This window comes from Carassius carassius, chromosome 36 (assembly GCF_963082965.1).
Source record: "Carassius carassius chromosome 36, fCarCar2.1, whole genome shotgun sequence".
NCBI classification, from domain to species: domain Eukaryota; kingdom Metazoa; phylum Chordata; class Actinopteri; order Cypriniformes; family Cyprinidae; genus Carassius; species Carassius carassius.
The window spans coordinates 10,870,069-10,886,453 of NC_081790.1; the positions used below are offsets into that span (position 1 = coordinate 10,870,069).

Genomic DNA, 16,385 nt, shown 5'->3' on the forward strand with positions numbered 1-16,385 from the left:
CACTTCCATTTAAATTTAGGCTGCCTGAACCCAAGTGAACCTTGCTTACTGCTGTTAATTAAATCTAGGAGAGAGGTGAAGGGCAAAGAGGAGGGTCAGAGCAAGACGGTAGATGAGAGGAGGGGAAACTAGTATGATCTTATCGAGGAGCACAGACCATTCTTTGGCAACGAATAATCAGCAAGAGGTCAGCAAGTTTTACCAACGAGTGCAGCCCTCCTGCTGGCATGAGAGTTAACTTTACTATGGAAGCAGCGGGAGAGAGATGATAATGGTTAAAGATAATTGCTGGACTGTACTTATCCATGTCAAATCATAAATTCAGAGCTCGAGCTGCAGTTTCAAGACAAATGAGACTTTAAAAATGCAGAGTTTGTTAAACACACACACACACTTTGAATAAACTTCATTATAATGATGAGCGAAATGTATTTATTCCATATGGTGATACTAATTAAAGTACATCTGAATAATATAACAAGCAAAATAAAATGTAAGAATGTCTAAAGTGGAATTGACTCATGCAGAGCTTTGGTTTTATTTTGATTAACTTTGAGCATGTGGGATTCAATGTGATATATAATTATTTGTTATTATATTACGCAGGTGTTGAAAAGAGTACTAAGATGATACATGATCTCAAATTAAAGGTGGGCTGTATGAAAAAATAAATGCAATAAAAAACTGAATCAAATAGCTCTGTACATTGAGAGTTTTATGAAATTTGAATGGATGGAAATTGCATGAGAATTCAGCTGAAAGTGTCCAATATGCTTTGAAAAACTCCTGTTGCTATTACCATATGAAATGGACTGCAAAATGATCACCGTCAACAGCAACTGATGTCTCTAAAACATTTTGTTCCTGAATTCAGTTTGCAGAAGATTATACATTTTGAGGGTGAATGACTTCTCAAATACATCTGTGAGATTGTAGAGAGGTAAATCTCAATTCTACAGCTGAAATTGGAGAAGCTTTAGGCACAATTCATTTCCCCAAGGCAACGTTGCTGAAAATTGGCAAATGGCTTGACAGAACTTAGATGGTTTGAATTTTTAAGATTTTTTAAACATGTTAGTTTTACTATTATCTTTGCACTAGTCAGATTCAATATTTTGACATCTGAGGCCAGACATATAATTGCTGCAGAAGTTTAAAAGCAGTATCTTCTTTTGAAATGTATCGTCTGATTGGAGAGATTTTTTGATAAGCCTCTTACTGAGGATGGGAACTGCCTTTAAAAATATCTTTGCTTAATTCCCAAAAGAAAGCTATATGCGTTTGAATCTTCTCTAGCAAAACATTTCAAGCTATAATCCATTACAGGTGGATATGTGTGTTGACTTCTCACACTGCTCTTCTCTGAGTTCTTTATCTGTCTGTCTGACTATCTATCCATCATCTATTTCCATGCACAACAAAAACCTTCAAACTTTAAGGCTTTTGCACTACATTTTAAATCTTATTCTGTATATTCTGCATAGTGATAATAATAAGTATTTGTTAACATACAGATAAATGATATGCAATATCCAGTCGAATGTTTTTTTACATGCTGTGACTCAAAGATATTTAAGTGATATATTCTATTTATTAATTTCAAAATCAACAGTTTTTTGCATTGATGAACAGTCATTAAAAGTTTTGCATTGCCTGCGTGTCTCCTAAAACAAACTCTAAAGTGCTCACTGATTGATTTACTCTCATGCTAAATTATTTTCAATCATTATTATTTTTTAAGATGCATAATTTGGGGGCACAATTCATTCCCTTAATGCCTTTGCTTGGGGATGTCTGTCTGAGAAATGATGCACCCTTTGATTAAGGCTGCTGAGATGTTTGTCATCTTATCACAGCTTGACGATCGCCAGGACCCTCACAGTGAAAGCAGCAAGATACTTGGAAAATGAAGCGAGAATCATAATAGTAGAGAAAAATTATGGAGCTGTCAGGGGGAGATAGAGGTGTGATCTGATCCCTCACTCCTTCTGGCTGAATTTGGAAAGAAAGCGAGATGAGGGGCGAGTTGTTTGACTAATGCTCTGTTAGCTAATGTGTCCAGACCACCCACTGAGCAACACCCGTCTGTCTGGCTCTGATGTTGTCTTGTAGTAGTGATGTGTGCTCAGTTGCATGAGCCCAACACCCTCAGCCCCCCTTCTGGGGAGGCGCGTACGAGTCTGCTCAGGCTTTCATAATAATGTATGCATTTTCTTGCTGCTTTACATAGCCAGATGCAAGCCATTGTTTTGTTTTTTTCATTTGTGTGAAAGTTTGGGGTTAAAGCAGATATTTTTTGCAAGGTTACCTCAAACGTTCTGCACAAATTGTTAGTTAGGACCACAGATAAGCTCTGATGTAATATGATGCAAACTGTAAATTGTGTTCACAAATGGCTGTTGTTGTATCTCCAGAGATTACAATAGTAATGTCTTGTTTAGTGACAGTGCCACAAGAAAACCAACCAGCAACATGAAAGTGAAATGGTTCACTATCAAACATTAAAGGCATAGTTCACCCAAAAATGAAACATTTTATGTTTATCTGCTTATCCCCAGTGCACCCAAGACATTGACACTCTAACTACAATCTCAATTATGAGATTATGGTCCACTTGAGAGATAGGTGGCGGTAATGCACTTATAAGTTTGCGATCTGCCATAAAACAAGAAGGAGAAGAAAATGCCTCATTCGCCTGCTGCTGAGAATGCGCACAACAGGACGCGCTCAGGCCTCAGGAGAGTTCTTACAGTTCCGACACTGTGAATCAGAGGTAAAAAATTATATAAATACTGTTCATTTTCTTGCACAGACCAATCATTTTGTGTCTTTACACATCAATGTGTCGTCATGAGCTGCAGGGTTTAATTGTTGTTGTTTTTTTTGTATGTTTTAGCCGTGATTGCCATCTACTTACATTATAAGACTGATAGACTGCAACGGTTTGAGCTAAAAATCTTGGTTTGTGTTCTACTGAAGAAACAAAGTCACCTACATCTTAGGTGCCCTGGGGTTAAGCAGATAAACATCAAATTTTCATTTTTGGGTGAACTAACCCTTGAACGTGCACAGTTCTCTTCTGCAATCCCTGCTGTAACCTTACTGCCTACTACCTAGGTGGCTTCCTTCTAATGCAGCATTCTAACTAAATTAGAACATGATAAAATCCCTACAAATAGCTCTCCTACTTTTGAAATTTCATCAAAATGTCAAAGACAAAAAAAGGTCTACTGTCAATATAGTGATGCATGCAGTACTGCTCACACAGAAGTCACTTTCTAAGCAAGCAGCTTTCTGTTGGCCAACTTGAACACAAGCGAAATCTGTGTGGGAAAATTTTTCGCCCATACATTAACTACCTATGCAGATTCCTATTGACATAATTAGATTTCACAAAGGAAATTTCACCAAGCAACAATAAATGTGACAGCACCTTTATATACCTTTATGCATAATCAACAATTCTCTTTTATTTTCGTTCCCATGACTTGCTAATTCATCACTTCTCTCATTCTCTTCAACTCATCATCATGAGCATGATTTATTAATTTGATACCTCATTTTAAGTAAATTGTGAGCACAATTGGGTTTAAGAAATTGCGGACAGGAGTTCGCAGGAGTAAAACTTACTCATGTTATCTCTAAAATTCGATAACGAATTTGTAAAAATTGCTGACATATTAGTAAGTCGTGAAAACAAATTGTTAATTTGTGGCCACGATAAAAATATTTTTCCCTCATTCCATGTCTGGGGCACAGTACACTTCCATAATGCATTATGACAAGTTTAGAGAAAAAAATTAATTCAAGATGGAGGACAAAGCGAGAGAAATGTCTATTGTAAATATATTTCATTATAGTACAGTATACGAGTAATATGGTGTTCCAGATGCATGATACCTTAAACTGCTCACCAGTTACCATCTTAGGCCATCCTTAAAAATATTCGTTTGCCGTAACCCGACCAACCCTGTCAATTTAGGACCGACTTTTTTTTTACACTTCAAACAATACAAAAGCAATAAAATAGTATTAATTATATTTTAGTAAGTATTGTAAAATTACTTATATATAAATTGCCTAGGCCTACATACAAACGAAGGCTACGTTCTTTCTTTAAAAAAAACAAAAAACCGTGACGTCATCTATGTTTAAACGGATGTCACACTATGGCCTGTGTGTTCGCTTCGTCTCCTCTCATTCACTGTCAGACAGTCAGAGTCAACGGTTCGCTTTTGGTAATGATGGCTGCAGCTGCAGTAAACAAAATGTTCACGGTCACTGTTCAAAGTCATACGGGTTTGGGCACCATAATACATCTAAAAATTTCATTAAAACAGCTCGACACCGCTTTAACTTGGCACGAAGTTCTGGAAAAACTGTGCCCAGATCTTTTCCCATCCCTTCTCCCGTCTAGTCTAAAACCGTGACCGTGTCGACTCTCACTTTATGTTCGAAAATCTATTGCACAAATCGATTGGACCAACCAACACAAGTTTCAAAACGAAAATAGGAAATTGATTTTAATGACCTTCTCTCGGAGCGCATCCATTTTTTTGTTTTTTTTTTGTTTTTTGGAACACGCGTCACACAGCAACTGCAGCTTCGGACACACGCGCATAACAGCAAATAATACTTCTGCACAGTGTTTCTCTTTTTACAACAGAAATGTGAATTCTGTCGGTATTCAGACAGTCTCATGCATACAGATACTGATTCGGGCTAGAATCGCCGTATGCGATTTTTTTGTTGTTGTTGACATTTCTAATCGTAGAACACAGCCATGTTGAAGCCTGCAGTAAATGTTTTGCATTATGGCAGTCCACTCTGCTTATTGTTTTTCGAGAATGTTGCACTCCTGTTTGTCATTGTGCAAGTAACTTAACGGCAGTAAATCATCAGAAATATTGGTCTTTACCAATATACTGAATCTTTACATTCCTCCTGCCTGTTGTCCGTGGATTTACTTATATTTGGTGTTATTTGCTGTATAAAATGCATCTAGACATGCTAAATTGCTTTTACTATCGATTCAATGAACACTTGTCACTCAAATCAAACAGGATTTTTTTAGAAAAGTGACAAGAAAGCAAAGTAAACGGTCTCTCATTTGTAGGTTGCATGACACCTAGCGGTGGATGCAAGTAAAACAGTATAACAATACCTCATTTTTTTTCTTCTTACCTGAAATTCATGCAATTGACATGTTTTTGACAAAGATTTAAATTTGTTTGTGGTCTATATAGCCTGCATCAAAATGAGGTTTGCAATGATGTGCCCGAAGGCACGGGTTGAAGACCCAGTCAGCAACGTCACAATATGCTAATTTGTTTAAATTCATACCTACGTAATCACCATCACCAAAATTGTACTTTTTTTTTTTACATTGAAATTTGAAAAAAAAAAATTGACCTACCTACCGACCCTTTTTTATTTTTTATTTTTACTGTTACTGCAAACCAAAATATTTTTAAGGATGGCCTTACTTTGCTTGCAACACACATACAGAAGAACAAAATGAGAGGTTGTCAAGACTGTCAAGATTCTTCTCCAACAATATATCAACACAGACGTTCATGGCAATGATTATAATACTGAAGTTCGGCTAAACATTTTTGAGGACTAAATCGCCATCCTTGAGACGAGGTTGTCAGATTGACACTTATTTATTTGGACCGTGTTCAACAAAACACCGTCCCTGCGTTTATTTTTATTGTAGTCGGGCAGGAAACGGCATAAGGTTGCTGGCAGCCACCCTGAATTATGAGGGAGGTGATTACAGCCCCTCTCTCGCTCTCTTCATAGCCAAAGATCAGTGAGACAGAGAAAGACAGCTCTTGTAATCACTCTTAATAGTCTTGTTGTTTGTGTGAGTGTGCGTGGTAATGATGCTGGCACTTCAGCATGGGCTCACAGGGGACACACTATTGTTTCATCGTCTCACTGCCTTTCAAATGGCACCACAACAGGTGCCTCTGTGAGGTTCCTAGTCAGTTAATGCATTAAATTAAGACTATGGTCTTTTTTTAGCTTTCTGTATCATTGCTTAATCACACTGATGGATCTAATGACCGTGAATTGATCTAAAGTGGACCAATCACTATAATGTACTATAGCTTTCTCGGGATTCCATGTTTACAGCCTTGTTTCCATGTTATGATTCTCATAAAGTTTCTCATGATGGCTCAAAGTGCTGTTTGCTAAATTAATGATGTGAACCCTATTATTCTTTCTGCATCATTGTCTTGCTGTTTTATATACTTCTTCGTTTCATTGTGTGACCTGAACAAGTCTGAGTGTCTAACCTAAAGCGCATTTGAGTGATGTTAGCATAGCGCTGTGTTGATGTTAAGCCAGTTCAGCGTGCCAAACAAATCAAATCTAAAACGCAGAGGGTATATGACACGTGAAATTCATACTCAATAGAATTAGAGCGACTCATTCTCCTAGAAAAATTATTCACCCTTTTATTTTTGGAACGAAGCAATGATGATGTCCAAGAAAATTCATGTTTCCTATCACTGAATGCAATAAACTATTTTTATGGGTGATTATATGTGACATTTTCCTGCCCTTTTGACCTCAGTCATCTCTTCTAGAAGAGTAATGGAGTTCTAAAAGGTTCAGGAGGCGCGGTTTCGTCTAATTCTGTCAATCATGATGCAAGCTGCTTACCTCAATAGCATGGTGATTCGTCTGGCATCTCAACTACACTGATATCCATTTATTTATAACTATCTGCATTAATAAGTAGTCCAGGAGAACATGCCAAGTCTGTCTACCTACATTATGTCCAAAGATTATATGAACAGGTTAACGTGAAACAGTTTGAGGAGGAATCACTGGTTGACAGAACTTGTTTAAAGAGATAGTTAACACAATAATTAAAATTGCTATCATTTGCGCACTCTCAAGTCATTTCAAACCTGTATGAGATTCTTTCCTTTGTAGAACTCAGAAGATATTTTGAAAAATACAAACTTTCATTGTATGAAAAAAAAATATCGGAATATCGTCTGTGTTCTAGTAAAGAAAAAAAAATCATACAGGTTTGGGAACACCATGAGGTGCTTAACTGCTTAAATCGAAAGAATAATTAATGACAAACTGTAATGTAAAACAAATGGATAGGTGCCAGATTACACAGCATCTGTGAAGTGTTTTAGTGCAGCATATTCTTCATTTCTAAACAGTATCATTAGTTTCCATCACTCTTCTAGTTTAAAATCCATATGTTAATTGTATATTCAGCACATTTAACCATGGTCATCAGAACCCACCTTCAATTTCTTTACAACTGGTCATCAATTACATGTCAAGAGCACCTCTGGCAATCTGTAATCATATTGATTCACACACCATGAAGTAGCACCATAATAACCACTATGTGACGAAGAACCGAGCATGTATTACCATATATATAGGAATTTAGCATGGAAAGTGAAAGATGTAGCATGCAGGTCTTCACCTGTTACTGATCCGCACTGAGACACTCACCTCTGCAGAGCATGAACAATATGAGCCCAGCTGGGCTGAGACGCAGCATCTTCAGTTCCTCTGAAGTTGGTCGGGGATGAAGAAGGGAACGGGTCGGTGTTTTTCCACCGACAAATCTTCCTTAAGGTCTACAGGACGATAAACGCAGCATTCATCTCTTCAAAAACCAGAAACAGGGTAACGTTAGCGGTTAGATGTTTCCCCCTCCAAGCATCTCAAAATGAGTCTCTCCCTCGGTGCAGTTACTAAACGTTGTCATCTTGACAGTCACGGTCTTCTGAAGTGTCTGACAAGCACCTCGAACATTAAAAATATAGAAGTGCCATCCCATAAAAACTCACAGATTTGTAGTTCCGCGCCACAAGTGTTTGTTGTTAAAAGCAGTCTGGTGGTCGAGGATGTGTGATCCGTCTAAATAAGCCTCAGTTCGCACAGCTGTGTGGAGAATCTCAGAGGAAAGTTGAACATCGCTTGTGAGGCTCGGCAACGCTTCAAAATGATGTCAAATCCACTGTAATTCCAGAAGGCGCGAGAGCTCACAAATAAAGTGACTTTTAATAGACAATATATGTGATTAAGAAACAATTAGGGGCGTTTATGTAAATATGCCCTCACTTAGAAAATAAAATACGATTAAAACGGCAATATATAGCCTACCCCGGGCTCCCACAGTTATTAATAGGCTACACTTTAAGAAATTTAACGTTAGTCCAGCCGTCGGTGTGTATCACCCGTCACAGTTCTTATGCCGAAAAACAAGCCATAAACTTCAACAGTGTGAGGAAAGAATTAACAAAAATCAATTGTGCCATGAAAATGCTCCTTTCTCTCATCCATGAAGTCCACAGTGAATATCCCTCTTTGCTTTCGTCTGCACTTTGGGTTCCGCAGCGACAAGCATAGTGAGTCATGATACTCTCTCTCTCTCTCTCTCTCTCTCTCTCTCTCTCTCTCTCTCTCTACCAAATGCTGCTAAACTGGGAGGGCGGTGTAAGAATTTCAACTTCAAAGTACTTTATTTGCTTGATTGTTTTACACGCAATATTGCTAAAGCATCAATATACACAAGTGGTAGAAAAATCAAAAAAGCAAAACTTATAGCAACGATATGGCCTAATAAAATAAGTTGTAAGAACCTACTCCATTAGTATTTCTATGAATATTTTGCTACCTATGTGTACTTGTTAAATGCATGCACCACAAACAAGGATTTGTGCTTGTAAAACACGTTCGCCTGTTGTAAATGTGTTTATTGGACATCAGCGGTAGAATCGATCAATATGTCTAAAACTCTCGGAACGGAGGTGCACTGATGATGCTAAAGATGGAAGGTATTATAAGTATATGTTATAAATGGTTCTATTACATTGTAGTGAGTTATTATGGTTATATTATAATAAGAGTGATGATGCAGGTTTTAATGTAGTTATTGAGTGATTGGACCATGTACTGCATTTACCTCAACAAGCGCGACAGTGCCCTCTAGTGGTATAAATCAAGTCCTTGAGATTTTCCCATGCCATTGATGGCATGCTGGTATCAAGAGTGCTGCTTACGGTATAAGATTTAGCCTAGTGTAGAGTACGTGGTAGTAAGGTTGTAAATGGCGTTCGGTGAACACTGGAAAATCATCAACTCTATAGCCTATACACAACATGCAGATTCACACCCACATTACATCAGTCATTACTATAGCCTACTTGTTGTTTAGGTATCAATAGTGGCACCATTGAAAACGCCGCATAGATTCGCTGTGGTTTTTGCATAGGCTATAACGAAATTAATAGTGTCTTCGTCACTTCGTCAACTCGTTTCTTATCACTGTTCGAGATTTTAAATAGCATAATGTTTCCACCAGGGAAATACTGAGATGATTGAAAAAATACAGCTCGCAGATTTCTGTGTCTGTACAAAGCTCACGATTATTTAATGAGGTAGCCTAAACATTGGGCATATTGTGATTGGTTGCTTGTCCTTTGCTAAAGAACTCACTTTTCCGTGTGCATACTACAAAATGCATTAAGATGGCACTCAATACCGTTCTCTGTAAAGATGTATCTAGATAGGCTATTCCAATGTAAAACTTTAAGAATTGACTTTCTTATACATTTCTGGAACCTGTTTCAATTCTAGAATTCAATGTTTTGATAAAATACAAATGATTAGAGGATGGAAACCAAACAGTATAAAAGTTTCTCCATTTGAACCAAGCTCATGAATGTTAAATGAGGTAAAAATTGAAGCAGTTGTGTGAATAGTGACTAGTTATGTTTTGATAAAGAACTGGCTGTAACATCCCCTTGCACTAAACGTGTTAAAATGTCATTAAACGTGTTATATATATATATATACATGGTTGCAAAGAAGGTATCCAAATATTACATACATAAAATTGCCATGGATTTTCTTAAACATTTTTGGCACCCTGCAGCTCCTATCCTAAAACTCAATATTGATGAAAATTCGAACCAGTTACAGATAAAATGTGTTGAAATCATTCTCATTTTGGAACCAAGCAGTCCATCAAACACAGTTTTCTTCCTACAGGTTGGAGGTTTAATGCAGCCCACTGTGGGGGTCTGGCTTTAACCTTGTACTTACTCACTCCATGCTGAATAGAGATATTGACAGCGAGAGTAGCTGATGACTTCCATGCTGCTCAAGTCAGCAATTACTGTCAGTTCACAGAGGCAAGATGAGTGTTGATTTGGGAAGAAAGAGGCATTTAAGAAGACCCACATGCACAGGCATCCATTTAGCAAACACATTAATTGCTTTGCCAAATTCTGGGCAGGGTATTGAAAGTCTTCCAACCACGCTCACAAAGAGGCTTTTGTAATTAGCTGCAGAAAGACACCTGTAATAAACAGTGAAGTAGAGAACACACCAAACTGCTACCACTAACAGAATGTTTTGATAGAGTACTATTGCAAAGAAATTAAGTGAATATTGACCCCACTCACACTCTCTCCATTTGGACTCGGTGCCCTATCTTCCCTGTCATTTCAGTGTATTCACCAGGTTGATTGCCGTGACCTGTCTCTTGCTGCTAATGTCAGGTGATTAACATTTATCAGTCTCTGGGCAAGACCTTTCTCCTGAGGAGACGTTTCAACAGCCTGCTCTTTTCTAGCATCTTCTGACAACGTTTCTCTCATTACCAGTTTCAGCATATGGGCAAAGTACATGTCAGTGATGGTTTCGCCTGTGATGCCTGCTGTAATTTATTATTCAAGTAGACAGCTCAATGTTTCCTTTCTGCTCTAATAAGAGCTTCACACAGCTCATGCAGTTTTATGGGAGCAGTTTCTGAGATGCTACTTTATGTAAACACTTTTGGTGCTGTTTACGCAATTACGTTTACGTTTTTTGCGAGTGATATTTTTGTACATGGTATTTAAAAGTCAGTTCTTAATGTATAAATTCAAGTCACATCCTACTTTTTTCTTTACTCTTTTTTTGAGTTGAATATTGTTAAATTTTAAAGTTAAAGTTACATTTACATCTGCTCTTGTCTTCCTCCCATTAATTCCCCTAAAAAGCTACCTTCCTTAGGTTAGGTAGTAGCCTCCTGCGCTTGCAATTGCGATCTCTTATGGACCTATGATGTTTTGGCTAGTTTATATGTCTCATGGAATGATGGTACTGACCCCAGTGCTCTTCAGACTTCACCTATAGCCTATATCCATGAGCCTGAGTCATGCACGGGAGCCATGGTTGGTGAGTACGATCCATTTCATCTACTAGTTTTTGTGTTTTCACTACTAGCCTTTCTTTGAAGCTGTACTCGGACCTGTTCTGTTTTCAGACTTCTTTTGGTTTGAAATTTGGTTACAGAGCATGAGACTGTGTCCAGCTGTACCAGTTGACTGTCTCTTATTGGGTGTTGCTGGGTTACCCCTTCTAATCTAGCATCGCCTTCTTGTTGAGCTGATAAGTGCTCCCTCACTGTGAGGGTTAGCTTTGAGTCGCTCCCAGAATATGCTGTAAGGGCCCACCTTCGGTCGAGCTGGGTTCCTCTCTCTCCTCGCTAGGGGTTGAACCATCCACTCTTTGAGTTCCGTGGCAGTGACATCAAGTAGTTGGGTCGCTTGCTGCCTCACTGATAAGTTGCCTCTATCTGAGTCAAGGCTGGCAGTGTTCCCCTCACCTCTGAGGGTTGTCTTTGAGTCTGCCACTCCCGATTGAGTGTCTGAGGACTTCTCTCATCGAGTCCTCCGCTCGTTTGTGCTCCATTGAGTAGCAGCCTGAGGTTGTTAGGCCTCTCTCCACCTCCCTGTTAAGCCACTCTCCTTGTTGGTTGAGTTTAGCAGTGCTCCCCTCACTTCAGGGGGTTTCATATGACGACGCCGCTTTCAGATTGAGCGTCTGAGTCCCCCTTCTATTTTTGACGTTGGGCCTCCCCTTTTTTGAGCTCCGGACAGGAGTCATGCAAGACTGCGTGCTGGGCCATCTTTTATAGTGTACATATACTTATTACATAATCCATCTGTATAGTATTTTCATAGTACACCTATTTGTATATCATGCTGATAGTATTTAAAAAATCTGTAAATTATGTCCATAGTACTGCCTTATCTGTATATTTATTGTACATTTGTAACATATTGTAGACACTGTATATCCTGTACTTACTGCTTATTGCACTTCTGGTTAGATTCTAACTTAATTTTGTTGCCTTGTACATTACATATGCAATGACAAGAAAGTTGAATCTGAACTAATCTAATCTAATCTTCTGCCTCACTGGCGGGTGCTTGCTAAGTGAGCTAGCTGTGCTCCCCTCACCATGAACTGTTTCTTGCGAGCACGCCACTCCTTTCTGGGTATCTGTGAGCAGATGCTCCAGAGTCTATTCTGTGACTGCTATGGTTGAGTTGGCGATACTCCCTTCACATGCCGGTTTGTTTTCTATGAGATATGCCTCCAATCCACATGCGCTCTGGGCACGCCATCTCCCACTGAATTAATTGTGGCTCCCTGAGCATGCCACAGTCACGTGGGGTTCCTAGGCTGGTCTAATGACAGCTTTGGTTACCCCTTAAGCAACAGTGTTTAAAATCCATGCTATGGTGAGTGCACAAGCTGAGCTTCTGTCAAGCCAGTTCTTTGAGCAAGCTCATTCAGGTCTGGCAGTAGTCCCCTTCGTGACAGGCCAGGGTCTTGTGGGTTTTTAGATACCTGGCTGTGTCCCCTTGAACGAATCACTTTCCTCTGATTCCAAGCCTTGAGCTCTGCCCTAGGCTCTAGCTTCCAGCTTAGCCTTTAACAGGTAAGTTATTTAGGGTATGCAGTTCAGACTCTTGGCTGAAGGGGATAATGTCACTGACAGCCATCAAGGTGTCCGAGGGGTAATTCCCATGGCTATGGTAGAGTTGGCACTTAGTGATCATTGTGGTTTCTAGCTAAAACTCCCCTCAACATGGCGGCATGGGTATACCGCTCCCCATAGCGACTTCTAGAGGACGCAGTTCAAAGTTCCCTCGGAAGGGAACATCTCAGGTTACATATGTAACCATGTTTCCATGAGAAGAGAATGAGACACTGCATTCTTTAGTTCCCTTAGGCGTAAGCTTCAGATGAAAAAAAGAATGACGTGTTCTCCCAGCGCCCTTTTGTCATGTGGTCGCGCCGGATAATGAGGTCACATGCTGTCGCCAGCTAATGTTATTGTGTTTAGTTGTATTCTTCAGACACTGGTCATGCTGAAGGCATTCCCCATAGAGCCCTCTAGAGAACGCAGTGTCTTGTTCCCATCTCAGGGAACCATGTTTACATGTATAACCTGAGACTTTTCTTATTTTCACCATGGTTACTTTTATTAGATAAAAAATACAGTTAAACCAGAAATATTGTGGAAATATTATTGCAATTTAAAATAACTCTTTTGGATTTTAATATATTTCAATTAGTCATTTATTCCTGTGAAGGAATTTCGAGCATCCATTACTCAAGGCTTTAGTGTCAGACGATCCTTCACAATTCATTCTAATATTGTGGAAACCCTGATAAATTTTTTTCAGGATTCTTAGATATAATTATTGATGTATATTATTCTTTGAAATGAATAAAAAGCATTTTATTAAACATAGTTTTGATAAATTGAATGCTGATTAAATATTATTATTTTCTTGACAAATCTTGACCAAACCTTTCACACTGACATGCTTTGATTTATACAATAATAATGTGATATTTTTACTTATTTTATTTGTTATTTTGATTAATTTTTTGAATATCTGTGAGGTGAAAGAAAAGTTGACTAATTTCTAACAAAATCGCATGCTTTACTGGAGAAAAAGAAAAAAGTTAAAGAATGAATCAAACTATTCATGTAGTGCAACACTATTTTAGTGTATTGTCTGAATTTGCTTCTACTTTTCATATGAATATTGTATTTTAATAATTTTATAAACATGTATATCTGTTTTTACAACATGCCATACACTGTTTATGTTGTGTAAACAATATCTACTGTGACCCAGACAAGGTTTTAATATTGAATGCAGTGACCATTAATCCTGCGATGATTGAAATCACCACCCATATGATATCATAATTATAACATTTGTTTTTGTCATCAGTTTTTAGCAGCTACAATCATCGGTCAAATTTCCCTTGGGTGTCTGTTAATTTTGATGGAACAAAGTTTGAAGATTTAATTGAGAGTTCTGTGTTGGCTAGGATTTAAATCTGTTTATTTTATTAGTGTCATGTAAAAATAGATAACCTTGATGACAGAAGCTAATTAGTGTGGTCATTTATTCAAGGTTTAATACACAGATGATCACCTAAAGACCCGTTTTTGTCTCAAAAGTTGTACAAGAAAATTAACGTGATGCCTCTGGGAACAGTTTAAGACTCGAATTACAACACATAATAATTAATAGTTCAGGCCAGTTTATTTTCTGTTTATTACTTTGTTTGTCAACAGCACTGACATCTACACTGTGAAAACATGTGCATTACTTGAAATATGAAAACAAGTTTTTAAAAAAATACAATTAAACAAAAATGGGGCAAATGTTTTTGACCACAAAAAAACATCTCAATTATATTGTTTGCCTCCACCACACTCTTAAAAATAAAGGTTTTCAAAACATATATCATAGAATGCCATAATAATAGCATAGAATGCCACAGAACAACCATTCTGGGTTCCCCATAGAACCTTTCAGTGAACTGTTCTGAAAAGAATCGGTTTTTACTTACTGTGGAGAACATTCTATTAATCTAAAGAACCTCTTTTTTTCATTATAAAGTGCCTTTTGTGCCATGGAAAGGTTCCATAGATATTGAAGGTTCTTAATTGAACAATAGATGCCAAAAAAATAATCTTTATTTTTAAGACTGTATGAATTCTGAACACTGACCATTTTTTTATTTTATAACCTGGATGTAAAGTTAGTGATTAAATGATATTTTAATTGAGCCATTTGCCTAATCACACTCCGAGGAAGTTTGCATTGCATTTGACATAATGAATATGGTCTCCTTTTCTCTTCAGCTAGAGTTAGCACCAGTGCTTACTCTTTTATTGCGGTGTTAAAAGGTACAGGAGTGGATTATGGCTCTCTCATCTGAACTACTTGCACTGGGAGCCACAAAAGCTTTTCACCCACGAAGTATACAGTCCTTCTCAAAAGTAACCAAGATGGACACAAATAGATTGCATTGTGCCCTGTGTAGACCAGGCCCACATTTTAAATCTCTCCTCTCTAACCTAATCAGTGACACTTTTAGGGTAGACAGCCGACATCGGCGAAACTATATCAGTTCGTGTCAGTCTGGTGTTTAAGAGGGTGGAATTGGAAAACCAAATGAAAAAAAGGAGCCTGTTGCATGATCTGAGGACATTTTTTGTGTAATTTTGCCAACAGGAAGCACTTAAAGGGATAGTTTACTCCAAAAGGAATATTCTGTCATATTTTCTTCATCTTCATTTTGTTATGAACTAACATGACTGTGGAGCACAAAAGAAAAAAAAATGTTTTGTTTCTTTTTGTCAAAACAATGACAGTCAATTATGTTTAGTGTTGTTTAAGACCTTATTGGCGTTGTATAGGAAAAAATTAAAAACAATAGGTGGGTAAATGATGACAGAATTTTAATTTTTGGGTGAACTAAAGAAGAGCCAAAGCTAATTAGAAACCAAATAATAAATATACTGTATGCAGTTGACATTATTTCACTTATGTTATTGTTTCAGCAATTTATTATGTGGTTTTTCATTAAGATTTTAATTTAGATTTGTTTTTTCAAAGCTTGATATCTCACTAACTTCAAGGTTAGCATACTCTTTTGTTGTATCCTTTCTAAATATGAATGCAACCTAAAAAAAAAGGACAAACTTCCTCAGAACTATGTATCCTATATAGGTAGCTTAGTGTAGATGAAGTGTTTACCCATTGGCCCTGGCCTTTGTCAATGTGAAATATGAAAGTGCTTAACCCATGTGTGCTCAGGGAACTGCAGAGAACCCAACGGGTGTTGAATTGCAGGATTTGCATGTGTATAATGAGCAGAGAAAACTGCTGTGGAGCATAAAGAAGGAAGTCTATTGTGCATTAAGCGGCTGAATGTTTTACAGAGGGTAATAAACTCCTGCCTGGCTAATCAAATTCACAGAGAAAATACCATCCTTCAAGTCTTCAAGAGACCAAGTTTTTTAACTCTTTTTCTTCAACAGCGTTTATTGAGAGTCATTGCAGCAACACAATTTACCTGATTACAGAATGCATCTTCTTTCTCATTTTCAAAACAATTTAGCAAAGTTTAATAGATTACTCAAATTGCCCTGGTGTGCTTTTCTGCCGAATTAGTTTATACGGGGATCCAGAAGCTTTATGCCCACATGCCCCTTCAGATATTCTAGCTAAATGGATTTT

The 16,385-nt window shown here is 37.8% G+C and overlaps 1 protein-coding gene across 2 annotated transcripts in view; it reads right to left on the reverse strand.

Moving 5' to 3' along the window:
- LOC132117116 (transmembrane protein 132C-like) overlaps positions 1–8,391 on the reverse strand; it is a 148,668-nt gene extending 140,277 nt beyond the window's left edge. The window contains exons 1-2 of one of the 2 annotated variants that reach the window (XM_059526192.1): positions 7,839–8,391; positions 7,498–7,654 (exon numbers count right to left, since the gene is read on the reverse strand). In XM_059526192.1, the coding sequence (XP_059382175.1) occupies positions 7,498–7,546 (49 nt within the window). In that variant the 5' untranslated portion in view covers positions 7,547–7,654; positions 7,839–8,391. Of the gene's footprint in view, positions 1–7,497; positions 7,766–7,838 lie in introns of those variants that run through there. The other variant, XM_059526191.1, reaches the window with a different exon arrangement.
- Between the last annotated feature and the right edge of the window lie 7,994 nt (positions 8,392–16,385).